The 25,898-nt window shown below is 34.9% G+C and overlaps 1 protein-coding gene across 1 annotated transcript in view; it reads left to right on the top strand.

Annotated features, from left to right (window-relative positions):
- The window catches only part of RYR2 (ryanodine receptor 2), a 323,964-nt gene that overhangs the window by 276,479 nt on the left and 21,587 nt on the right, over window positions 1-25,898 (top strand). The window contains exons 83-94 of the mRNA XM_086460401.1: window positions 1,061-1,137; window positions 2,464-2,537; window positions 10,284-10,364; window positions 11,350-11,438; window positions 13,040-13,168; window positions 14,562-14,666; window positions 17,364-17,445; window positions 18,563-19,866; window positions 20,243-20,307; window positions 22,161-22,308; window positions 23,829-23,915; window positions 24,443-24,661. Of these exons, the coding sequence (XP_086316527.1) occupies window positions 1,061-1,137; window positions 2,464-2,537; window positions 10,284-10,364; window positions 11,350-11,438; window positions 13,040-13,168; window positions 14,562-14,666; window positions 17,364-17,445; window positions 18,563-19,866; window positions 20,243-20,307; window positions 22,161-22,308; window positions 23,829-23,915; window positions 24,443-24,661 (2,460 nt within the window). The remainder of the gene's footprint in view (window positions 1-1,060; window positions 1,138-2,463; window positions 2,538-10,283; window positions 10,365-11,349; window positions 11,439-13,039; window positions 13,169-14,561; window positions 14,667-17,363; window positions 17,446-18,562; window positions 19,867-20,242; window positions 20,308-22,160; window positions 22,309-23,828; window positions 23,916-24,442; window positions 24,662-25,898) is intronic.

The following is a 25,898-nucleotide window of genomic DNA, read 5'->3' as shown; positions in this document are numbered from 1 at the left end:
AGTCTAAATTACATACTTATAAACTAAAGGCATCAGTAATACAGTTACAATTGCTGTTTTTTCAGTTGCCTCTTTTCTACTTATTTTCTCTGTTGTGCTCACCTTTCCGATTTTCCTTTAGATCCTAAAATCAGCTCTTCAGTTTTCCTTGGGAGGAATGGTATGGGTGGGGGGAGAGGTACAAGTGGTTTTGAAAAGTCATCATCATCATCCTCTGGAGTTCTTTGCTTTGATTAGTATGGTGGTGTTGATGAGGGTATTCGTTTTCTGTGATCTTGGGTCTACTTGGGGTTATGATGATACTTTTTGTCAATGCTGTCTGCTTATGTTCTCTTTCGTTTTGGAGATTACTTATACATTTTTCCTATTATTTTTGTTAACAAAAAGTTTTCTCTCATTCACAATGTGAATTCTTGTAACATTCCTACTGAGATCTTTGAACATTTTGATTGTTGTTCTTATCTGGGACCGCTGGTGTTATCCTGTATATTCACTCAACAGCACATTGCGTTCTAGCATCAGAGTTCACTCCACTGAATAACTTCTTGTTACCGCAATCTGTTATCAGATAGGTATTACACATTACAATAAAGTTAAAACAAATTTCAAAAAGACTCATATGACTACCGATGTGCTGTTGCATCTAAAATAAACTAAAACAAACTGAGGTTATGACAAGGCCAGTCCAGTGCTGAAACAGTAGTGTCAATACAAATTTGTGGCCTAGTAGTGTCAAGATTGTATTTATATTAAACACTAAATTCTGCTGGCTGTGTTGACTTTGGATACTGTCTTTATTTTCCATGTTTTAGGAAGAAATATCCAAAATGGATGATCTTTTCTGTAAAGAACATGAGCATTAAATTTTTTTATTTTTTTTTTTTTTTTTTACATCTGGATTTTTCCCTGAAAGGGTCTTGTATCTAATTTGTAAATATTAGAGATATTTCAAAACACCAGCATCAGCTAGTAATCTAGAATCCATATAGTATTAAATTAACTAGATTAATACATAGTATAAATATTAATTTTGTGTGTAAATTATTTGTGTTTACTGCAGAAAATGCTAGACTACCTCAAGGATAAAAAGGATGTGGGATTCTTTCAGAGCCTTGCTGGTCTTATGCAGTCCTGTAGGTAAGAAAATATCTACTTTAAAAATTTTTTTTGCGTTTAGGTTTTATTGCCCAGGATTTATAGTTTTTGAAAGATCCTCTAAATACCTTTTGCAAACAGCATCTGGAAATTGTAATATACTAGATTTGGGATAAAGGACAAGGTGATGCTCATGATATAAAAATCTTCATATGAAGAGTTACCTTGTTAAAGAGCTCTCTTCACAAGTGTTTATAGCATTTGTGTCATATATCATATGCCAGAAAACAACACCAGAGTTAGCAGCATTCCTCAGGGATGAATTCTTTACTCTGGAGGGATCCTTATAATCCTACAAAATCCAAGTTAATGATCAATATTAAGTAATCATAAAGATTTTGGGAAAACCCAACTTTCTTAGAAATATTACTTTTTTAGAAGTCACAAAAAGGAATGGAATATTGTGTTTTAATAAACTGTGGAGATACTGTGACTTTTTTTGTCTATTCATTATTCTTGACAGTTTATATTGATTTTGTATATATGAAATATGTAGATATATTTAAATGTTTTATATATAATTCCAAAGAATAAACTATATCAATAAATAATGTATTAGTGAACATAAAACACAGGACTAAAAGGGGCTTCCTGGGTCAAGTGGTTCAGTCTTCTGTCAAGGGTACCATGATTTATCCTTTTTTCTTAACTCTGTCTTTGGTGAAGTTTCATTTTGAAATCAGTGAGGTTTCTTGCCAGCAGAACTACTGCTGTAATCTACATTCATCTAACTGCCATAAACATTCTTGCCAATGAACAAAAGTTATCCATGGCTAGCTAACAGGCTAAGCCATGAAAGGCATAACTTCGCACACTGACAAATGGAAATATTTAAGAGTATATGTTTCTTAAATCTGGTTAGTTGAATACATATTCCCCTTTGGCAGTGTCAGTTTTTCAGAACGTGAAGGAAGAGGAACACTGAGTGGAACTAATAATGACATAATTTCTTAATGGACCTTGCTGCTTGGGTTGAACTGGGTTATAATACAAAAGTAGTCAATAATATGGCTTCTTTGTAACCCCTAAAATGAGTATGTATATCATAAACGCATACATTCCCTTTTTTTAAGTCAATCATAAAGACCTAAATTCTATTGTCAGTTGCAGGGCAAAAGCAGGTTAATCTGTAGAGCTAAGTTTTGTAATCTTGTAGCAGACACATATATTAAGCCACTGAAATACATCTTCTTGACACACATGATTATATACTTAAATGAAATCACAAATCCTTCTCTATCTTTCACAAAATGAAATATTACATATATTTAATTAATCACAGGAGAAATGTCATTTTTCTCATTGCAGTGTTCTTGACTTAAATGCATTTGAACGTCAGAACAAAGCAGAAGGCCTTGGCATGGTGACAGAAGAGGGATCAGGTACTATTGATTTAACAGAAATGATCTGTGAACTTTTCTCTTTTGCATTTTGCAGAAGCAAGCTGAATTTCAAAGAAACCTGTAAATATATATCTAGAGGCTGAAGCTAAAAATGTTTCCTAAGAGTGGTTTATATTTAATTGGCCTACCGAAGCCCATGCTTGTCAGTAGTAAGTCACTAGCATGTGTTGAGTTTCTGCAGAGTCTCAAAGGACATTACATGTAAAATTGAGACAGATTCTAGTTACAAACAGCAGTGTTTATGCATGTAAAACATTTCAGAAGTCCCTAACCAGTTTCAGCATAAAATGAAATTAAGAGTTCGCACCTGATTTCTTAAACTGTCTTGGCTGGAATGAAAAATAGACAATTTAGTTAAGCCGTTAATTAAATATTAGAGGTCAAGGGAACTGTATCTGTTGTTTGGAAAAGAGTCTGCTGGGAAAGCTTGTTCTTTGAAATAATTCTTTTCTGTTTGTCTTTGGGGAAATATTAGGAAATTTTTACTTCTTTACATTTGACTTTAAACCAATTCAGATTTCTACCTCTGTTGTCAGTCACTGTCAATTTCTTTCTGTCTGACAGTAAGTTCTGCTACGGCCTTACAGTGAGTGTCTGGAAACATTAGGTTCATTCTTATGTGACTTAATAGAGCTACCAAAGCACATTTTCTCCGCTTATCTTCAGTATTTTTTATAGTGCATTTTTATGTTTCAATCCTCCAGTGACTTAATTTTTTAACATGTTTTTATCTTAAAAACAACGTAAAAAAGCTTGAGTGTATAATCATTATAGCATTTGGGGATTCATTATTCATACCTGCAACATATCTCATTGGCTATTGTGCCTGTAGCTCTTTTATGTGGCATATTTCTTGAATATTCAGCTGCTTTTCTCAAATCAAAGTCATGAACTATTAAATTTGACTGAATGACTTCAAGACCAATCATAAATTCTGCTTCTCTGAAAGTGCTCCCATAGTTTAAATTGTAGATCAAGTCATGCTAGGCTTATATGACTCAACAAAATAAAGTGAACCCATGTGGATAAAATTTAGTCAGAAGGTTGTGGGTTGAGCACTGATGCAGCTAGCTGACGTATAAGGTTTTGGCCATTACTTTCATGTTTTGCTGATTATTCTGCACAATGTTTTGCTCTTTCAGATAACATTTCTACTACTAAATAAATAAATATATTATTTGTAATGTTGGATTTTGACATGAAGTGTCAAGATATTGGCTCATTTTTCTTTTAAGCACTGTCTCTTTCAGAAATGACTGATTTTGCATGCAAATATAAATAAATCTTTAAACACTGTATAATTGACTACCTAGGAGTATTTTTGTGCTTACTCGTTTGAGGGATTTTCTTTCATTTTGTGTTTATTTGGTCTTTCGCTTTTAGTACAGAACTAATTTTGCCAAAACCACTACTAACTATATTTTGTATTTGCTAAAAACAGTTTCTCAACTTTATTTTCTTTTTTTCCTGTTTCTTTTTCTTTGAACTAATTGTCCTGTCCTCCCTTCCTCAGTCATCACTTATGAGCGTGGTAATTATTAAAAACAACTGCCTATTCTTTATTTTTCCTGCTCTTAGCTTTGTGTCAGCACTGTACAGCTCCTGAACACCATTAGATATTTTGTTCCTGTAAAACTGTTAAACTAGTGGGTTCTTTTCTATTAGTATAATTATGCATTCCAAAATTCTTGGTTTTTATGTCAACTCTCCCCACTTTGTTCTTCCTCCCTTTCTCAGGATTTGCACAGTGACTGGCACACTAGATGTAAGAGCAGCAAGCTTTTTTTAAACTCTTTTTTTTCCTGTTTTGGTTTTTGGTTTTTGTTTTTTTTTTTAATTTCTTTTCATTTTACTGAGACAAGTAATTGCAGTGGATGAATGTTAAAAAAAAAAAGTATACCTATACATACAAAAAGTCTTGTGCTATAGTCCTCCTGTAGTATTTATGTTGTGTATTGAATGTGGCTTTATCGCTGCATTGATTGTGCAAGCACAGGAAATCAGTGGTGGATCCAGTGAGGATTCGAGGGTGGTTAGTAAGGAGAGGACTTGGCACTGGCTAGGTTCATCTAATGCAGTCAGGAGTTGATACAAGAAAGAGGTTGTGCATCACCAAATTAGAGGAATCAATAGTGTTTACAGGTGGTTCCTCCTTGCTCTGAAAGCTACTTGATGTGTTAAGGTTCCTGTATCTCAAAGGTTCCTTACTTCAAGTAAAGGAAGAGCTTTGTAGGAGCAGTTGCCATGAGATGTTCCCAACGCCATGAGAAATGAGAATTTAAAGTACAAAATGTGAATACCATTCAGCAGAAACAATAAGCTCAAATGCAGATGATGTCTTTTCATTAGCCAGACATTGGGGAGGGGGATGATCTGGATTTTTATTTGTTTTCTCAGTGGAAATTTTTTATTTGGCAGATTAACAAAATCCTACACTTAGGATCATGTGGTTTTGTTTTCTTTGTTACTAAGCAGCAGCAATGTCAAGATACGGTAATCACACTATGTCAAAGATTTCTTGGCACAAAGGGATAATGTTTGCTAACAGCACCTTTTTTATGTATTAAAATCCACCTATTGAAAATTCAAGAAAACAGAATAAAGCAAAACCAAACCAAAAATGACTGTATTTTTCCTTTTCAGGGTTACATTGTTCTTGATATTATGCTACCTTCAAATAATAATAATTTTTTGTATTATGAAGCACACCTTTTTCAATTCATTGAAAAGTAGTTTACATAAGAGCTGTACAGGTGCTGGTATTAATACCTGATAGCATTATGAAAGCCCAGCCAGTGTGCCTGTGAGGAAACTCCAGTGGTGAACAGTTTCAAAGTTTCCTAGATTTTATAGGATACACGAGATCGTATGTCTGCAATCCTATGAATGACCACTTGTAAATACTACAAAGGAAATACCAAAGATGTGGAAATGTTTTCTCCCATTCATTTTTTTGAGGGAGATATTTACTCTATGAGTAATTAATTACTTCTCAATTAAAGATCATTTTATTGATTCCCAAGGGAATAATGATGTAAAACGTGTACTGTAGCCTGTTTCTCATGTCATCTGAATCTGATGCAGAAGCATATTAATGAGTAATTTTGATTGAGTTTACAACCTACAAGCCTGAAATATTCTTGCCAAAGTCAAAGAAAAACTGCTGTTGACACTTACGGGAATAGAATCATCTTTTCCTCAAGGGCAGTGCTTGTTTCTGGTCCCATGTCAATCTCAGCAATAGGTAGAAAGCCCTGTACTGAGTCAACATGGATGTGAGATTTATGGCTCTATTCCAACTGTTTCTTTGTGCTGTCCGCATCGTAAGCTCCTTGTCCTGATATTCCTCTGACTGGTACTACCTTCCCTTTTCAAACCCTGGAACCCCCACTGGTAACAACATTGATGGTTCTTTAGCAAATGTGTTTCTTCCTTGTTTTTGTGATGTACTCAATGTTGTTTCTTCTGTATGTATTTTGTTTTGTTGTCTTGTTTCCTTTTGAAAAAAGGGGGGTTCAAAACCAAAGACATGTAGAAATGCTTTTTATCTTGCAATTTTTTTTTTTTCATTTAACACTCATACTCTATGCTATCTCACTGTGAGTCACAAAAATCTTGAAAGTGCAATGTTTTTATCCTTTGGAGAGACATGTTTTACTTATCATATGAAGTAAAAAATTCAAGGTGTTAAGTTTACACTTAGATTGTTTTACCTTTTTTCTTTTTTTGTCAGGAAAGCTGCATTTTTATTTTTAATCTAATATCGTACCATGGCATTATTTTGTTTCTCTGTAAGTTCTTGGAAGGCGTATTTTAATGAAATATGATTTTAGAATGAAATTTGATCTGATAGTAGGTCTTAAAGGACTTACTGTTAAACTGACTGAGAGTGGTACACATGCCATGTAATGAATGGCTATAATGAGGGTACACATCAGGGCTATTTTCAGCCATTAATAACGTGAAATCAATAAATATACTTTTGCCCTTCACCAACCTAGTCACACTTAGAGTGGATGTTTAAATTCTGTGTGATCCACTGTAACTTACATTGGAGGGCTGTTCTCCACCATTATGTCACTGTATTTGAATCAGTGTTTGCTTTTGAAGGGAACTTAAGTAGCTTTAGTTCAGAGGAATTGTTATGTGTCACTCAGTGAGAAGACAAGTGCTTTTCTTATTTGAATCAGATTATTGAGAAGTCAAAGGCATGCAGCACTCACAATCCAACCCAATATTGCCCGGGTCTTGTGATAAGAATAAATTAACTTGGTTTGTCATGGAAGAGCTTTGCTCTTGCTTAACAGCCATCAAAAAGGAGCCCTGTTCCTTTGTGAAAGTTGAAAGTATTTGTATATTTCTGTAATGTGTAGGATGAGACCAGTGTTTCTGAGTAGTAATAGAAGTCAGATATTTTCCATTCTGGATTAAAAAAAAAAAAAAAAAAGAGAGAATAGAGAATTACTAAATTTGGACACATGCACTTTCAAGGAAGAAAACCATGCATTTAATTTTTCGTTCAATCTTATTTTCATTTCCTACACGATACCTCCGTTCCTATATATCACAAACACAAGCTACCGGTTTTGCAACAACTACAGGCTTAACACCTTCATGTGTGTAGTGATATCATTTACATTCAGCATGAGCAATGGCACCATTTTAACGTCTAAGTAAATATATGGCAGACTATACATCATATCAACAGAAATTAGAGAACATGGTTTCATGACAACGTAAGTCATACTATGCGCAGTGTGTATGTTTGTAAGTACATTATCTATGCAAATTTATGTGTGTACTGGCATGAATTTGTGTGTACAGCAGCAAAGGTTGTTCTCTTAGATTTTATAGAAAGAAATGTTTATGCACTTCAATTCTGTAGTTACTAGCAAGACACCTCTTGCGGTCAATAAATAACATTTGAAAATTAAAATTCCTGTCAAGACTAACATTGGATTTAGTCAGGTTTTGAACAGCTGTAGAAATTGAAAACCGAGATTATTTTAAATCTTAGTCTGGCCAAGCTGTTTGAGACAGGGGTGTTTTGCTTCGTTTTGAAATATGTAAAAATATCTCCAAAAGGAACAGACCTTTCAGTTTATGTGAAATGATGTACCTAAACACCTTCTGATTTTGCAGAATTTTTCAATGACTTGGGTTCATTTTGTGATTTCTTTACAGTGGAACTAATTAAAAGTCCCTTCCAAACGCTTCCAGTATTAAAATTGGAATTTATTGTATAAAAATACATAAATTCCTGTGGAATCCAGAAGATTACTTCATAAAGTAATCTGTATAAGCATTTCAACTTGAGACTTGTTTTCCTTCTTCTTCTGAAAAATCTTACTTGATAAGAGGACAAGAAAAATAGAGGTGACAAACTATTAAACTGTAACTTATTCTGCAGTCTTATTCATACAAATGTCTTCAATTCCAACCAAAATGATTCTATGATTCAGTGATACCTTGACATGCAAGAAATACATGGTTGGGCCCTTTATGGACTTGATTTCTCTAATTGTAATACATCAGCAATTTTCTTTGTGAGTTATTTTTTAAAATCATTGCCATCTCAGCAGTCAAGCTACTTGGCTTTCTGTAATGCTTATTTTTGCAAAATATAAATATTCATCTAGGTCAACAAAGCATGTGACTCCCAGTGTAGCTTCAAGCATGACAGCTGAGTTAAATTTTAAAAAATCCTGCAAGATATTCTATACTCTACCCTTTGGCCAGCAACATATGAAAGTATCTTGTGGGGCTGAATGTGTTTATAATGTTCAGTAATGTACTTTTAAGTGCATAGGCACCTCTTGATTTTGCCATCTTGCCTTCTTGGGAGTATATTGTATGTATACATTAATCAGCACCGACAGAAACAGTAATTTACATTTCGTTAATTAGCTGAAAGGGCTTTCAGTCATCTGTGATTGAAAAATTTATGTCTGGGATGGACAAAAATGTCATGGGATGTCATTTATCGTATTTGGGTTATTCTTGGAGAAAGAATTGCATATTGTTTGCCACTACCATAAGTACATGTCTGGAATTAGGAGGGGAAGAGCATTTTATCTTTCCCTATGTGTGGCATATACTTTGGTGATATGTGCTCTTAATGCCAAACACTGTGTCTTGATGGCAACAAGAAAAAGTGAAATTCTGTACTTTTAAAATATTCATATTAGTTTTCAGAATGTTTTTGTTTCCTAATCCTACCATTGTACTGAAGCTTCTCACTTTAAAATTCACAGGCTGTGGATTGCTAAGTCCATTAGCTTGAACTTGTAGTTGTTCATGACTTTACATAAAGTTAAACTTCTGATCATGTTCATGTTTATCGGTATTCCAAATTGTACTAAATACTGTTTACAATTCACCTGTAATAATGTAGTTATAATTTCTAAATGTAGATATTATAATTAGTTATCCACCAATATAACAGTATGTCAGTAATTGTTAATGTAATTGTTATTATCTATAACTTTTTTGAAAAAAGCTTTTTTTTTCTTTTAGATTTTAGTTCATTTACTCACTCTTCTGGCTTCTTTCTGTTCACACAGTAAAAATATTGTCTTTGTAGACGGAATATTTTGAAGTTCCGATAAAAGCCTAAAATATCTCCCCATTAAAAAACTTCCAAATTCTTTTGCAGTTTGCTTACGTTTTTATCTCCTTTCCTTTTGTTGTCTACAAATAGCATGTGTCCACATATTCGAATGATGTATATTCTTAAAAAGTAAAAGTTTTTATGGCTTCCATTTTTGTTGCCATACACATTCCAAATACTTTTCCAAAGTCCTGAATGGGATTTCCTTACTTTCAATAGGTGGTCTTTATTGTTTTGAACACCTATGTTGTTGTCCTCCTGTGTCATTTTAGTAGCTGTTCTATATTTTTCTCAGTTGTGATTGTTTTCCTGGGTGAGTGGTTGTTTCTCCCCTTCACATGTCAGTGTACAAAGTCAACTGTACGTATTGATGTAATTGAAATAATGGTGTGTTAACTGAGGGCTTTTTAGTATACTGTTTCCTGTGAAGAATCAAGAACATAATTTGACATTGTATATATTTGGATATTAGCTATTTACCAGAAAATAAACTGAAGGGCCTAATTCAGTAAAGCACATTGGTAGTTGTCCTAGTTCATCCTAAGATTGTTGCTTTATTTTGTCAAGGGAGAACATCCCAACATCCGTTTTGTGTCAGCAGAAGACAGGTACTAAATCCTCAAATATTTTGGCGTGATTCTTGAGAATGCACACCGCTGTAAATTTCATGGGTTATTTTAGACTGTTTTAAAATCTAACAGTTTATTTGAGGAATGTTTTTTATTACTGTTTGATTAAATCCCTTTCTGTATTTTTAAGTACCTTGTTTTGTGATGAACGGTGACCAAATTAATTCAATCCTAACCTTTGTATGTAACGCAGCATTCATGTCCAGCAAAGTCAAACAAGAATGTAAATCATGGATTATTTGTAAAATGTTGCCAAGCTCATGCTGCCATATTTAGAAATCAAAAGTTAAGTTTCATATTTATTTTTTTTAAAACCAAATAACTATCTGCCAAGCACAAGTCATACGTGCTTCAGATAGATTGGTGGTTATAAATTTTCTCTTGCCTTTTCTCCTTCTTAAAATTAAATATGGAGATTTTCTTCAGGGGCTGTGGGGTGTTACTTGGCAGCCTGTGATAATCTGCTTCCATCTGGCCTTTCTGCAGGAGAAAAGGTGATGCAGGATGATGAGTTCACCTGTGACCTCTTCCGCTTCCTTCAATTGCTTTGTGAAGGACATAATTCAGGTTTGTGGGCAAGCTGCCAGTCAGCTAAGCCAAGGTGATGGTAACTAAAGATAAAAGCTCTTCATTGTTGAGAGTTTGGCGGTCTTTATAAAATATTATGAAAGGTGGAGTAGCTTCTAGACGAAACGAAAATATTTTTGTGGAATTAAGTTGCCAGTTCTTTTAATCAGCTTTAACTTTGTAGAAAAGATAACAGCTTCCAAAATAATGAGTTTTGGATCTTGTCCTACTAGGAAAGGTAAATTTATATAGGAAAATGTCCATGATTTATAACTTCTATACAGTGAAGATTCAGAGGAAAAATATAACAGGAAGATGTATTTATTGTTCTTTAGAATTTGTGTGTTTCTCCTGTGTGCTGTTTGGCACTAATGTCAGTTAGAATTGTATGTGAAGTTGTAACAATATATGCAATGTCTTTCCTGAAGAAGTAGCGTGTATTTTAAAGATAGAAAACCAAATTAAACAAATACATGATTTTAAGCGTGTTTTTGTTATTAAGTACACTTCCCTGTGTTCTCTGTGTCATTATTAGGGAAGAAAAAGAAGAAAAAGTGGGGGAAGAAATTTTTTTTTTTTATCCGTTGAACATATTTATAAATTCATAATCAGGAATTCTATAATTATGTGATTTAATTTTGCTTTTGCTTTACAAAACATATACTAGGTGTAATTGTGTGGTATTGATGGAGTTCTAAACATATAAAATTAGTCATAAATAAGGTGAAAATAAGACCAAGTTAAAGTTCTTCAGATTAAACAGATAATCAAGCTTCTGTCTTCAGAAGTTCACTGGTATGCAATCTCTGCATCAAAATGCTGAAACTCTTAAAAATGTGCTGGAAAAAAAAAAAAGTTTAAAAAATCCATTTCTTTAAGCTTTACTTTCTTAGATCATGTTACATCGGAATTAATTTGCAGTAATAGTTTTGTAAGTCTTTAACATTTGAATAACTTTGGACTAAACTTTTATTTGAATTTTCAGATTTTCAGAATTACCTGAGAACTCAGACTGGTAACAATACAACTGTTAATATTATCATTTCCACTGTGGATTACTTATTAAGAGTTCAGGTAGGTTAACTTATATACTCATTAAGTAGATGACAATAACTTGCGTCTATACAATATTTACCATTTTTTAACCTTATTTCATTTATTGTGATCATAAGGCAGAAGTTTGTATGTGGAGATTCTGAATGTCTTAATTTCTCTGGAATTTCCTTCAGCAATACAAGGTTTACTGCCACAAAAACTCTGTTTACAGCAAAATCAAACGTTGTCCTTGCCACAAAATATTCAGTTTTGTTAGAGGAGCTTATTTATTTGTCATGGCATTTATTCTGGTCACTGTAGCCGATGTTGATGAGAAAGCCTGTAATTCTTTACTGGTTACAGTTCTTTGAGTTGTTATTTTGTACTGTGAGAGTCAAAGGTGACAAGAGTGTGAACGACTGATTTCAGCCATTATATTCAAGAATGCAATGGAGTTGTTAACCAAGGAGAGCAGGCAGAAGGTAGATAAATGCGAATGTATCAGTGAATACCATTAGCCAGTTGTTGACTGAGACTGTGACTCAAAAGTGTTTTATATTGTTCAAGTTAAGCCTCAGCCAGCTGCTTTGTCATCCATGTTCTGATTTTAGTCTGAACACTGGGCTGCTGTGTGGATATTCATGGGATGGCACGGAGTGAAGCATAAGAACAGCGTATCATTTTCTAAGGAGGGAAAAAAAAAAGGCAAAAAGGAAAAACAAAAGCAGAAGGCTAGATTAAAAACCCTTTAACCCTCTAATTTGAATTATCTCCCTAATCTTTAAATATGAAAACATTACGTTGTCACAACCCAGTAGAAAGTAATGAAAAGATATCTAATTTGTTTCCAGATTGGAGCATGTGGAAGACATGAAAACATACGTTGTGAAAAATGTTAATAATTTTTACCTGTTTTTCTAATGTTTCTGAAAATCACTGTGCATGACGAAGTATTTTGGTGTTTTTGGTTTGTTTTTTTTTTTTAATTTATCTAGTTACATTTTCCATTTAGCCATTTATTTGTTGGGCTGAGAATTCCAGGCTTTGAAAACTGGTGGTTTTTAGTTGCTGCTCTTATCAATGTTGCTTTTTATCCTTATGTGTTCTGTAGAAATTGTAGGGATGATACAACGATTTTCATTCCATTGCTTACTTTGTTGAAACTTTAATAAGCTCGCCTTTGGGGAAGACAGAAAGAGAAATCACGCACACAAAGCAACATTTGCTCCTGCAAGTGACTAAGTTTCAGGCATGCAGTATAAAGAGAGATTGTTTAAAGAACAGCATGCAGCATGGTAGTACTACGGAGTACTTCTCGGAATGCAGATGGTTGTATTTCTAAGAGCAGATGCCAAGAGATCTAATTTTTTGTTTATTTTATTTTGTTTTGAGGTTTGCTGTGGGGAGTTTTAAATTATTTAATTCAGTATATTTGTTTTCCTATTGATTCCCTTGAGATGGAACTACAATTCTTGAAGTAATATGTGAGAAACATTGGGAGGTCATTTAAAACCTTAAAAAACTAAATACTTTTCAGAACTAGAATGCTACCTAATGTTGTTTTTCTTATCTTGGTGAATAATTAGTTAGAGGCAGTTTGATTGCATAAGTTGTTTGTGCTTCTCACAAATGTTTTTTAGGAATCCATTAGTGATTTCTATTGGTATTATTCTGGGAAGGATGTTATTGATGAACAAGGACAACGAAACTTTTCCAAAGCCATCCAGGTTGCAAAACAAGTTTTCAATACTCTTACAGAGTATATCCAGGTAAATTAGTTTCACTGGAGTTTTATGGATTTGAAAGAAAATTAATCATACTTTTGGCATGAAGACATAGTGTAGCTAGATATAACATAGAAAGAAATAAGATATAAATGCATTTGTGCTTCAAAATTATTTTAGTGCATTTTTTAAGTAGGAAGTGAAGTTTTTGTATATATTTACACATGATTGTCACTACTCTTTTGGAATCCTAGCAATTTAGTCAAATTTACATTTATTAGTAAAAAATTGTCATTTGGTTGTACATGAGATACAAGAGTTGGTTTGTTTTGCTTTGTTTTAATTTGGCTTAGACTGTAGCAGTATTGTCTGCTTTACAGTCTCCACTTTTAATCCACTGAGAAACTAAGGTCAATGCAAACCAGTTGCTGTTTAGTCAACAGAACATTAAATTGTATTTTCTGTCAGGAATAAGGCTGTTTAAGGCATTAATGCTGAAGTCAGACGTTATATTTGACAATTGTAGAGATGTATTTGAGGTGGACTCTGCAATAAATGAGATTGGGATCAATTCTGTCAAAATAATAATATAGCAGTTCTTACATGATATGTTAGGAATTCAGTGTAATTGAGTTCTTAATTCCTCATGTGAATCAGTCAATACTACAGTTTGTTTCTGCATATAAGCAGGTTAGAATCTCATTAGACTATTAGGTGTCTTTTGTATTGTTGTGGTTCAAATGAAAATCATTATTACGAAAATAGTATTTTATAGTTCATGAGGATGAAATGTGACAGAATAGGACTGAATAAAGTTTATATACACGTGCGTAATGAATTTAATGTATACACGTTTGGCAAATCACAAGTAGCATTGTTAGCTGGTAAAGATTTTCTTTATCTTTTGAGGCTTCAAAAGATTTTGTACTTCTGCTTTTCAGAAGTTGGAAATTTTGGAACAATATTCTTTAGCACTGTGTTCTACAACAGCTGGAATATGCTAGGGGAAAAAAGTGATCAGGAGTCTGATTCTCTAACCCTGTATGCTAATTTTGTTTTAACCTTCTATAAAGTTATTCCTGATTTACAGAACTACATAGGGAAGAATCAGCTTGAAGATTTGTACCCCTTTAGCATTTGCAGTTTGAAGTGGAAAGCAGATATTCTTTTTGTGGTTCTGAATTAGTAAATTGGGACTTGCTTAAAACAGAGGCAGAAAGGTTTATTAGAAATAGGCATTGCCTAGTCAGTGGTGTTATTAAATAGATAATTCTATATATGTTTAATTTTTCATAGCAGTTTCTAGAGGACAGCCCCAAGCTATGCACTGACTATATATCTTCCTTCCTGTTTTTATTGAGTTCCTTGCAAATAAACTCAGTTTTTCTTTTTCTTTTTCTTTTTCTTTTTTTTTTTTTTTGTGTTGCCTGAACAATAGGGACCGTGTACTGGGAATCAGCAAAGTCTGGCACACAGCAGGCTATGGGATGCTGTAGTTGGTTTTCTTCATGTGTTTGCCCACATGCAGATGAAGCTGTCTCAGGTATCTTTTTCTTTTACTTTTTCCTTTTTGAGTTACTAACTTTTTTGTAAAAGATAAAAAGAATTGTTAATATGTTTGGGTCACAACTACACTTAATAGGGGAAATATGAGGAAAAAAAAGGGACGGGGTGATAGAATACAGTGGAGTTGAGGGATTAAATTACAAAATTGTAATGGGTATGAACAGCAGGCTTGTAATTGGTTTACTAGCCACAGGCACAAAGCCAATTAGATCAAGTTGCAAATGAAGCATATCACCAATATTCGTAAAGAACTAGGCAATTCCTGTCTTTCATACCAAAGTTCTATCAAGTCACAGTGTTTTCCGCAATTTTGCACAACCCTAGTTCAACACATGTCTGCATCTAAGCCTTAGTAGAGAAAGAATAATCAGACGTTAGAATGAGTGAATTGGTTTTGGATGTGAGTACTCATTTAATAAACTATAGAAACAGTGTAGAGGACTGGCACAGACATCTCTTTAGGGGGTTAAAATTAAGTGAGAAGAATCCTGTCCTTAAGCAGTGCATTTTTCAATGTCTTACCTTTTTAAAAGAGTTGCACATCTTAATTGAATGTAGTGATTCTAAATGTTGTACATAATTTGACATTCTCAGAGAAAAGTGTCATAATCTTGTAAAGGTTTTAATTGTTGTTAAGGAATATATCTCTGAAGGCTCTGAGATTTTTCGATTTCATTATTTGGCTGCAAATGTATCCATGTAAGTATTCTTTGCATAAATTAAAGTAGTCTTGCTCAAATGATTTTCCTCCCTGCCCTTGGGAATTTATGGCTGAAAGTAGGCTGATTGCTTAGATTTGTAGACTTTGCGCTACAGGTATGCTTCTCATGCCTTGTGGCTAAATAGAGATCTTCTTCCAGCAAATGGCATCACAGGGAAACCTGTTTTTCAAGATTGATGCGTTGAATTTCTACTGAAGTGTATTTATAAGTGCCTGTAGATACTGTCCTGGGTTTGGAACGTCTTTGTTATTTTAAGAATTGAAAAAATATTCAGTGTTTGGGTAGGCCACAGTGGTGGCTATTGTGCTTTCTTCCTGTACCAATAAAGCAACATGGAAAGCAGGATCTAAGAAGTTACTGACAGCGAGTCAAACACATGATAGCTGTGTGTTGATTGAGAAATGTTATGTGGCTATTGGCAAGATTTGTTTTTACAGTAATGACAAGTTTATAGTCTCAGCTGTGCCCAGAGTGGCTTTATAGCATCTTTTAATTACTGTATCTGGAAAATAATGGTACTCATCCTGTCGCTGCCACTTCAGAGAGCGCCAAGGAGCTTTGTAGAGATCCATTGTAGTGTGTGGAGTTGCTCACGCTGTTTTGTGGGATGACAGAAACACAGTCTACTCCAAGTGTATGTGAAATAGTGATGATGTCTTTCTCTTATGTGGAGCTCAAGATCTTGGCTTTTGGGAGCTCCTTTAGGGAGCCAGCAGAGCCTTGGGAAAAGACAGAATAGATATGGGCTCTTCTGTTCATTTATATTTATTGCAAGAATATATTAATAAGCTTCTCATATTCTGATCAAATATCAGTTGTCAAAGGTGTAGAGTGTAGCTAAATGGATTTATAAGGAGTTGCCATATAGCTTTTGTCTGTAAGGGGGCCCTGCCCAGGCTAGGTATTTGTTTTTTGGTTTAAATTGAGAGTTTCCAGAGCACTTTTGGAGAATATTTGAAACAAAATTCAAGTAGGACAAAACTAAATCACTATTTTATTTGGAGTTTTGAAGGTATTTTTTACATTTTCCTTCTCTAGTCTTGTATTAGTAAGCAACAAGGTGATATTGATGATACTTCTTAAGAAATCTCTGTAAGGCAGAAAACAAAGACCATCCAGGTTGTAAGCAACTTTTGAAGAAAGAAGATCTGTAATGAAAACTTAAAGACAAATCAATTAGAAATCTTCATTGTTTCCGATATGTACTGTTTTCAATCCAAGATCCAAATTGCCATAAAGTACATTGAGTTTGTTGTACTATCACTGAAGTCCAGCAGTGCTCTTGTATGCCTTATCAATGGCAAGATGCCACAATGTATCACTGAGGAAGAAACTAAGTAGTTGAATAAATCCAGTTTGAAATCATTGGCAAGTGAAATAGTAAATTTGATAAGCCGAATGAGAAAAAAATGGTTAAAAGAATCGGTATCATGTCTATTTAAGGACATAATAATGGGTCTTCATTAATAAATATTTTGAAATTTTATTTCAACTTTTCTTTCTCCCCAAAAAAGTTCAGTGGCCTATAATGGAATCACTCAATTTGAACTCTATGTGCTGCTACCATTGTTGATTTTAGAAGTCTTCATAGCTGTAAACTTGATTTAACCAACAGCGACAATGCTTTAGCTGACATGAAATGTTACAGAGGCATCTCCTGTGAGCTTGACATAACCAGTTATTGCTTTAAATTTTTTCATCACCTTCAGTTTTCACTTTGTCTTTATTAAATTGTTGTCTTCTAAACAGATGAGTGTATAAATGTTTGATCCCGTGAATGTACTGTGTGGATTCAAGCAAATAAATATATTTTCACTGTATTAACCAGCTTTGACTCTACTAGCTTCTTAATTTCTAAGTCTTGTTTTTACAGGATGAAATAGGCATACACATATATAAATGTCAAAGAAGTCGATAGATATCCTGTTATATATATTGTGTTCATTATTTAGGATTCCAGTCAAATTGAATTGCTGAAGGAATTAATGGATCTTCAGAAGGATATGGTTGTCATGTTGCTGTCTATGCTGGAAGGTAGTCAAAATTTAATTTGAAATCCTCTTTCACATTTGTTCTAGCAAGGTTTTTACCATTGTGATTTTCTTCATATGAGAAATAATGCTTCATTTTCCTTTGTGATTTTAATTTTCATGTCTCAATTGAGAAGAGTTGTTAGGTCTTAAAGTAAATGGAAGATTTGTTTAGTGTAGTTGATACAGTTTATATTAATTCTGAATGTCAGAATGTATAAAATCCAGTTTTGGCAGAAGTTTTATTTGCTTTCCGTGAACTTGGCTTCTCTTTTGGCTTAGGTGAAAAGTTTTTTACTATTGGAGTTGGAATCCTGAGTTCTAGGAACTGATCAGTTTATCAGTTATTTTATTAACACCTTTACTATGTTGCATTTATTTTGATAGTGATCTTAGCCATAAAGAAAAGGCTTTGATTCATCTAGGTTCAAGGTCCTTTATAGCTAGTACCTGAAATTATGATTCCCCAGAGAATGTGATTGTCAAGAAATGCTACTATTTCTTTAGCTCCTTTATGGTATTCTGTTAGCGCTTCCGATAGTAGGCTAACCAAACATACTTATAGATGATCCAAAAAAGATCTGGTTTTCCTTTTTGTTTCTTACATGTATCATATCACATTTATTTTCTTGAGAGAACTGGGAGGGCAGTGAATGTAGCATACATTGCAATGTAGCATGCATTGCAACTGCTGCTGTTTTGCTCATAGAAGGTCATTGAGAAAAAGTAAATTCTTAGTACTGTAGGCTATGCTTCTTGAGTAACCTACTGAGCTATTCATCCTATCTAACGGAATGCTAATTCTGTCTACGTTGCACTAGTAAAATTCATAGTATGCTGCCTTGTGTTTAGTACTATATTAAATGTAACAGATGTGTCTCTGTAGGGCTTGTTAGTTCTTCCTTCCTTTAATGGCAGACACTTAGTCACTTATGTTTTTTCCAAGTCTTAGGGAAGTGTTATTAGTAAAAGGTTCTGATTTTACAGCTAGCTTTCTCATGTGAGTATGTTAGCCGATAGTTTATCATTCTTGATTGATTATTTCACTAGTCATTGCACACTTTTCTTTGCCAAAACATTTGCTGCCATCAGTATCTCTAACTTCATGTCATCACCTCTAGGTAATGTTGTGAATGGAACTATTGGCAAGCAGATGGTCGATATGCTTGTGGAATCGTCCAACAATGTGGAGATGATTCTGAAATTTTTTGATATGTTCTTAAAATTGAAGGATTTGACCTCCTCTGATGCATTCAAAGAATATGACCCTGATGGTAAAGGGATAATTTCAAAGAGGGATTTTCACAAGGCAATGGAAAGCCATAAGCATTACACACAGTCTGAAACTGAGTTTCTGCTATCGTGTGCTGAAACAGATGAGAATGAGACTCTGGACTATGAGGAGTTTGTGAAACGATTCCATGAACCTGCCAAAGACATTGGTTTCAATGTTGCTGTTCTCCTGACTAACCTTTCAGAACACATGCCCCATGATACCCGCTTGCAAACTTTTCTTGAACTGTCAGAGAGTGTGCTGAATTACTTTCAGCCTTTTCTTGGACGCATAGAAATCATGGGCAGTGCGAAGCGCATTGAACGAGTTTATTTTGAAATAAGTGAGTCAAGTCGGACTCAGTGGGAGAAACCTCAGGTAAAAGAGTCAAAGAGACAATTTATATTTGATGTTGTAAATGAAGGCGGGGAGAAAGAAAAGATGGAGCTTTTTGTTAATTTCTGTGAGGATACCATCTTTGAAATGCAACTGGCTGCCCAGATCTCCGAGTCAGATCTGAATGAAAGGTCAGCAAATAAAGAGGAGAATGAGAAAGATAAGCCTGAGGAACAGGATCCTAGAATGGGTTTCTTCTCTCTCGTGACCATGAAGTCAGCATTAGTAGCTCTCAAGTATAATTTGATGATGCTCATGAAAATGCTCAGCATGAAGAGCCTAAGGAAACAGATGAAAAAAGTGAAGAAAATGACCATGAAGGACATGGTCATGGCTTTATTTTCTTCCTATTGGAGCATTTTGGTGGGCTTACTACATTTTGCTTGTAGTGTTGTCCGGGGCTTCTTTCGCATCATATGCAGTTTGCTGCTTGGAGGAAGCCTAGTAGAAGGAGCAAAGAAAATCAAGGTGGCTGAACTGTTAGCGAATATGCCAGATCCCACTCAGGATGAGGTGCGTGGGGAAGCAGAAGAGGGGGAGAGGAAGCCAACAGAAGCTGCATTGCCTACAGAAGACTTGACAGATCTGAGAACTTTATCAGATGAAAGTGATCTACTCTCAGATATATTTGGTTTGGATTTGAAACGAGAAGGTGGACAGTATAAATTGATCCCTCACAATCCAAATGCTGGTTTGAGTGATTTACTGAGCACTCCCTCCTTAGCTCCAATGCCTGAGGTACCGGAAAAAATCCAGGTAACTGCATCTTTTATTTCTGCCGTATGTTTCTCTCTTAACGTATGTTAAGTATAGTCTTGAAACAAAAATTGTGTCTATGTTTTTCTGGGGTTTGTGACATGTTTTTTAAGGAATCAGATACAATTACTGGTGTTTACCCTCTCTGACATGATAAACTTGAATCCCCACAGCCTTCTCTAAGTACATGGTGTTTTGGTTTGCTTTTAATTCAGTGTTCCCTTCATTAATGTAAATTGAAGGATCATCTCTCCGGGTTTCAGTTGTTTTTAAAAAAAAAAAAAAAAGAGCCTAACATTCGGAGCTCTGTGTATCCTTTTAACTCTGTACTGTATAATAGAGTTTAGACACTTTTGTTTATTCTGATTTTCTGTAGGAGCAGGTGAAAGAAGATGAAAAGGAAGAGAAGGAGGAAACAAAATCTGAACCTGAAAAAGCTGAGTATGTATTACTTTAACTTCCAATCCAATGAAATGTGGTTTGTTTCACTGAAAATCCAACTTGTTTTGTACTATACATCTTTGCCTTTAATTTTGTGTATATTCATGTTCCACAGTTGAGATTTTTTTTAAATCATCCTCCACATGTCCTTGCACATGTGTAAGGAAGTCCCGTGTAAATAGCATCACTCAGACATTTTATTAATTTCCCTCTTCCAGCAGCATCCTTTGTAATGTTGATTTAGTTTCTTTTAGAATGTGTTTGATTGATTAAGTTTTTCTTGGCAAGTCTGAAAGCTAGAAGAAAATCTCTTGGAAAAAACTGTAAGGGCACCTGGATTCCAGAGACTTGTTATCTATCAGTGGTAGAGACTGAATCTGGTTTGCCCCTCCCATTTGCTATGACATATTTTGAATTATTTGGATTTTGCAAAACCTTAATATTCCAATGTAAATTTAATGAATTGCTGAGTACTCTCACATCTTTGTGAAGAACAAGTGTTAGCTTTTGAGAAATGATCAGTTTAATCTTTTTAGGATACGTTAAAATCCGATGTTAATAAGATTAGCTCAGAATAAAAATAGTGGAGAGCAAAATATAGTGCTTGGTTTCATCCAGTAAAAAGTATGGCACTCCATCCCTGTATTTTATGATTCCTGATACATGGACAATTCTGATACATGTACAATTCTGTAGCTGATATGTCACTGTCAAAATTCTAAGCGGGTTCCTTCGTCTCAAACTCTGTCCTTATTGCTCTCCTGGGATAATAAACACTTGTCACTAACAAAAACTGTTCTTCCTAATCAGTAGGGTAAATTTCTAATTCAGCCAGTATAGCTTTGTGAAGGAGAGTCTTGCTCGCTTTTGAAGGTCACTTCACTGTTGATAGCTCCACTTGACAGCATGAGTTGCAGTGATACCTGTATTGTCTATGAGGAGTGCAGTCCCTGGCACTATTAGCTGCCCTGAAGCTACTGCTAACGTAAGACAAACTTTCAAGTGAACTTTCAAGTGAAAGTTTGTCAAGTGTACTCTGGTAAGAGAAGCGGCTTAGGACATCAGTTATTCTGTTTGTAGATAGGTACAGAGAAATTAATAATGTAACTTACAAGTTGCCTCTCACTCTGGTTTGGCTTCAAATGGACTCCTGTGATCCTTTCATCTATCATGCTGTCAGGTCAAATAATAACTTCTAAGATAATTTTTAGTTCCTTAGATCATGTGTTTGGAGAAGGCAGCCCACTATGACTTTCTGTAATTGGGCAACATGGTGATAAACACACATCAAATGCTGTTAAGCTTTCTTATCCCTGTCTCCTCCTGTAGTGGATACTTATGAATTCCTCAGGTGTGCAGAAATGCAGAATTTAAAACTTGAGGTTTCGCTTGTAAATGCAAAAAGAACCATTTTCTGCAACCTTTGTGGGAACCAGATCAAGTGTGTGATGTTGGAGGGGAGCACTTAGACATATAGACACTCATACAGACATGCAGGTGTCAGCTTACAGACGTTTGTCAGTGCAAGTATTAGGTGCACAATTATGGAGCAAACTCTCAGGTAATAAGGTTGGCAGATTCTTGCTTACCTGCCTCTAGCAGTTATCATCCTCACTTCAAGGTGCCAAACTGGTGAGTTTAATTATTGATAGACTTAACCAGACTGTCACCCTTGCCAGTGCTTTGGGCTGAAGAGGGATGTGTCTCGTTATTCATTTGTGTGAACTGCATGAGTCGTGACTACTTGAACCTCAAGAAAAGATGCAATGGCCTCTTTCAGGGTGTGGTTTTAATTTTCTGTTTAGCAATTTTATTAACTTCACATATTATTTTGGCTTCATTTGTGTCCTAAGAGGAGAAAATGGAGAAAAAGAAGAGAAAGCCAAGGAAGACAAAGGGAAACAGAAATTAAGACAACTTCATACTCACAGATACGGAGAACCAGAAGTTCAGGAATCAGCTTTCTGGAAGAAAATCATTGCATACCAACAGAAGCTTCTTGTAAGCTGTTCTCTAGACTGTGTGTTTAACTGTTGGCAGGGATGTACCACCATATTATTCTACCAATGTAAACACAGATTTGCATCTGATGAACCTCATTTTTCTATCCACCATCATTCATGAAAAAAAACATAAAAGCAAAGGTTTAAGTAGAATCTTAGAGTAAATGACACCAAATAACTTAGTAGACAAGATATTCTTAGGAAGACAATTATTGTCCAAAACCTAGACCTTCAGACATGCCTGCCTGTTGTTGGAAAACAGCCATGCGTTGTTAAGTGAGTAAAATGTCCTGAATTTTCATAGCAGCTTGTGAGCCTGTAGGATTTGTCTTTCCCTGAGAGATGACTTTGGGAAATGACAAGCCCTCATATAAAAGTAATTTATTAAGATAGAATGCTTAACCAAAAACTCATAAGAAAAGATGTAACAGATTTTTTTTTTCTGGAATAGCAAGTTATTATTTGAGAAACTTCTCAAAACCTGTAGAAAATAAGACTAATTAAAATAGTGTAACTGTATCTGAAAGTGTCTCAATAAAATATGATATCCCTGAGTTTGCTGTAGAACTGTTTAAAATCTGTGCCTTTATTAACTCGATGATTCCGTACATATTCTGTGAGGCTAGTGTGAAATGAAAAGCAAAAAGAAATACACTTTTGCCATATGACTAGTGGATAGAATTGTGTAAGGACAGCCTACTTCTAACATGAGTAACACCGCAAAACTACAAAACAGCAGACACTATCTTAAGAAGGAATTAGGTGTTTTAAGTTTTGATTTTGAACTCAGATTCATTTTTTAGGCTAATCAGTCATGCGTATTTCATTTAATTTTTCTTCTAATAATCTCATTTAATAATTCACTAATAGTCATCTATGGTTAGGGCTGAAAAATGGAGGAATTCCCATGTGAGAGTTAAAGCATTCAAAATACGTGCTAGAAAGGTTTGTGAATTGTCAGGAAGAGAAAAGGTGTATTTCTGCAATCCTTTTGGTGGCATTATGATGTGAGAGAAGCTTTCTACTCGTGGTACTTAGGTCACATTAATTTTTTCCTGGTAAAAAATTTGGTAAAAACGCAATTAATTTTGAAAAATATTTAAAATAAAGGTATATGCAGACATTTTTGTTTCTTGGTAAAAGTAACGATTTGCCATATGCAAGAATATTGAGGTGTGGGGAAGAAAGAGATTTCTGTATTACAATACTGTTACATTGTAATGCCTCTGTGTTGTCTCTAAGTGTATTGAAAGGATAATGAAAGAGGCAATTAGAAATCCTTCCTCCCTTTCTGCATGGAGTGAAACAAAAGGTCCTTAATCCATTATTGCACATATAGAGGTAGGAGAGAATTTGTGCAAAACATCACTCAAAAAGTTTGATTTTTTTTCTTTTTTTTTCTTTCTATTAAAAAGCTCCATAGGGGAAAGAAACAAAAAACCCACCCATGCGACAACCTAATAATGATTGTGGTGTCATTATTAGGCAAGTGTATTTATGTTCTGTTTCTATTTTCAGAATTATTTTGCACGAAACTTTTACAACATGAGGATGTTGGCGTTGTTTGTTGCTTTTGCCATCAACTTCATCCTGCTTTTCTATAAGGTAAATTTGTCAAAATACTACTTTTCAAGTTGTACTCTGAAAAAACATTCAGGTGTTTGTGTCAAGAAGAATTCACATCATCTTAAGCTGCCTACATTATGACTAATCTTCTTTGTCAAGACTTTCAGTATTGTTAATACAACTCTAGAGTCTTCAGACTCAAATCAGTTTCTGGCACAGCCCTACTGATAAAGACTACATGTAGGAATGTCAGGAGTTCACTGGGTTTCTTTCAAGAGGGCTATGCCCTTTCTTGAATTTGAGTTGATAAAATTCAGCATGGCCCAAATGTGCTACCATGGGCGGGGGAGCAGGGGGGAGAAAATGCACACAATCAGATTGGTGTAACAAGATGAAAGGGTCTCTGTGAAGTATTCTGTGTGGACGTTTTTATGTAAAAAATTCTTTCCTCACAATTATGTTGTCCTTGATATCACTGTTTTCAGTTATACTACTTAGCTTGTAGTAGTGTAAAGCTCCTGTCAAAGGAATACAGCTACAATATTAAGATTAAATGATTTAAACAGGTGTCCACCTCTGCCGTGACAGAAGAAAAGGAAGTTCCTGTGGTATCTGCTGGTGAAAGTACCAAGTTGAACATCCTGGAAAGTGACAACCAGAGGGTTATTGCAGTGCATTATGTCCTGGAAGAAAGCAGTGGCTACATGGAGCCCACGCTGCGGATTTTGGCCGTCCTACACACAGTCATCTCATTCTTCTGCATCATAGGGTATTACTGTTTGAAAGTAAGAAAAGCTGAACATAGTTTTTTCTTCTAGCTCCCAAATTTTTAATCCATTGAGTGGTATAAATTGGAATAAAATCATAGCAACTTTGCTTAAGCAGGTTGAGGAACCATATAAAGAAACACTTTTCTGTTAGTTTAAGCTATGCAAAAATTGTGTGTTAGGTGTGGTGTGAATTCAGGAAGTTACAGGCCAGAGCCTGATTTGCTGTGCTGACACAGGATCATAGGATCAGCGTTTGCACCATTACTGTGTCAGCCAGGCAATTACAGCAGTAACCTGTGTCAGAAGCTGCTTGTGACTGTCAAAGAGAAGTTGTGAACACACATGGCCAGGGAAAGCTAAATGACGGTGTTGGCATTACTAGTCTGTCAGCTGGGTCATTTGAAAAGCATGCAGTATTTTGGACTACCATTACTGCATGTTGTGGCTATGGATTATGCCTACTTTTAATACATACTCTGATGGTAGTGTTTTGGCAGGGACTTAAGCACCTTTTAAAGGACTATCTTGCAGAGGATCTTTGTTAGGGATGTAAGAAATAAAGATGCCACCTTTATTGGCAAAATGCTGCTTCTGGTGTAGGAAGACCAAATGCCATAAATATCTAGATTTCCTACATCATTTTTTTGAACTACGTTTATTCTCTGACTAGAAGGGAAGGACATTATTATCATTTTTTGCCTTAGTGAATTGCCGCCTTTCCAATTCTGAAACCCTGAAGAAAAGACCAAATATGGTTTCAGTCTCAGTCTTTAGAGATATACTGCTTTCAAAATTATAAATCTTAATAACTTCAGGTCTGTGTATGATGTTTGCTTCTGGAGATTGCTCTGCATGAAATCCACTAAATTTTTCTCAATTAGGTGTCTGAAAATAAAATTTGAACTATTGTTATTGTAGCTAATGCAATCACCATGTTGTTTGAGTAGTCTAATTTTTATTATTATGATTTTAATACAGTCATGTCCATTCTTGACTAGTAATACAGCCAAGGTGGATAATACAGGCTGGGTGAATTTTGGGGAGCTGTGAAATAATTCTATGGAAGACTAGGGTTTATTTTTTATTGGTAACAGATTTCTAAGAAAAACCCACTCCACTGGGACCACTAGTTACATCTGCCATCTCAAAATGTACTTCTGAATGTCATCAAGATGATGAGAGTTGTAGGTAAAGCCTATCCTTAATGCTCAGGTGTCTCAGCTGCTGGCAAACAACTACAGAGCACGAATCA

The sequence above is a fragment of the Leptosomus discolor genome, chromosome 2, assembly GCF_034619465.1.
Source record: "Leptosomus discolor isolate bLepDis1 chromosome 2, bLepDis1.hap2, whole genome shotgun sequence".
In the NCBI taxonomy this organism is placed as follows: domain Eukaryota; kingdom Metazoa; phylum Chordata; class Aves; order Leptosomiformes; family Leptosomidae; genus Leptosomus; species Leptosomus discolor.
The sequence above is the reverse complement of the archived record's forward strand: the minus strand, read 5'-3'. Positions and strand labels throughout refer to the sequence as shown.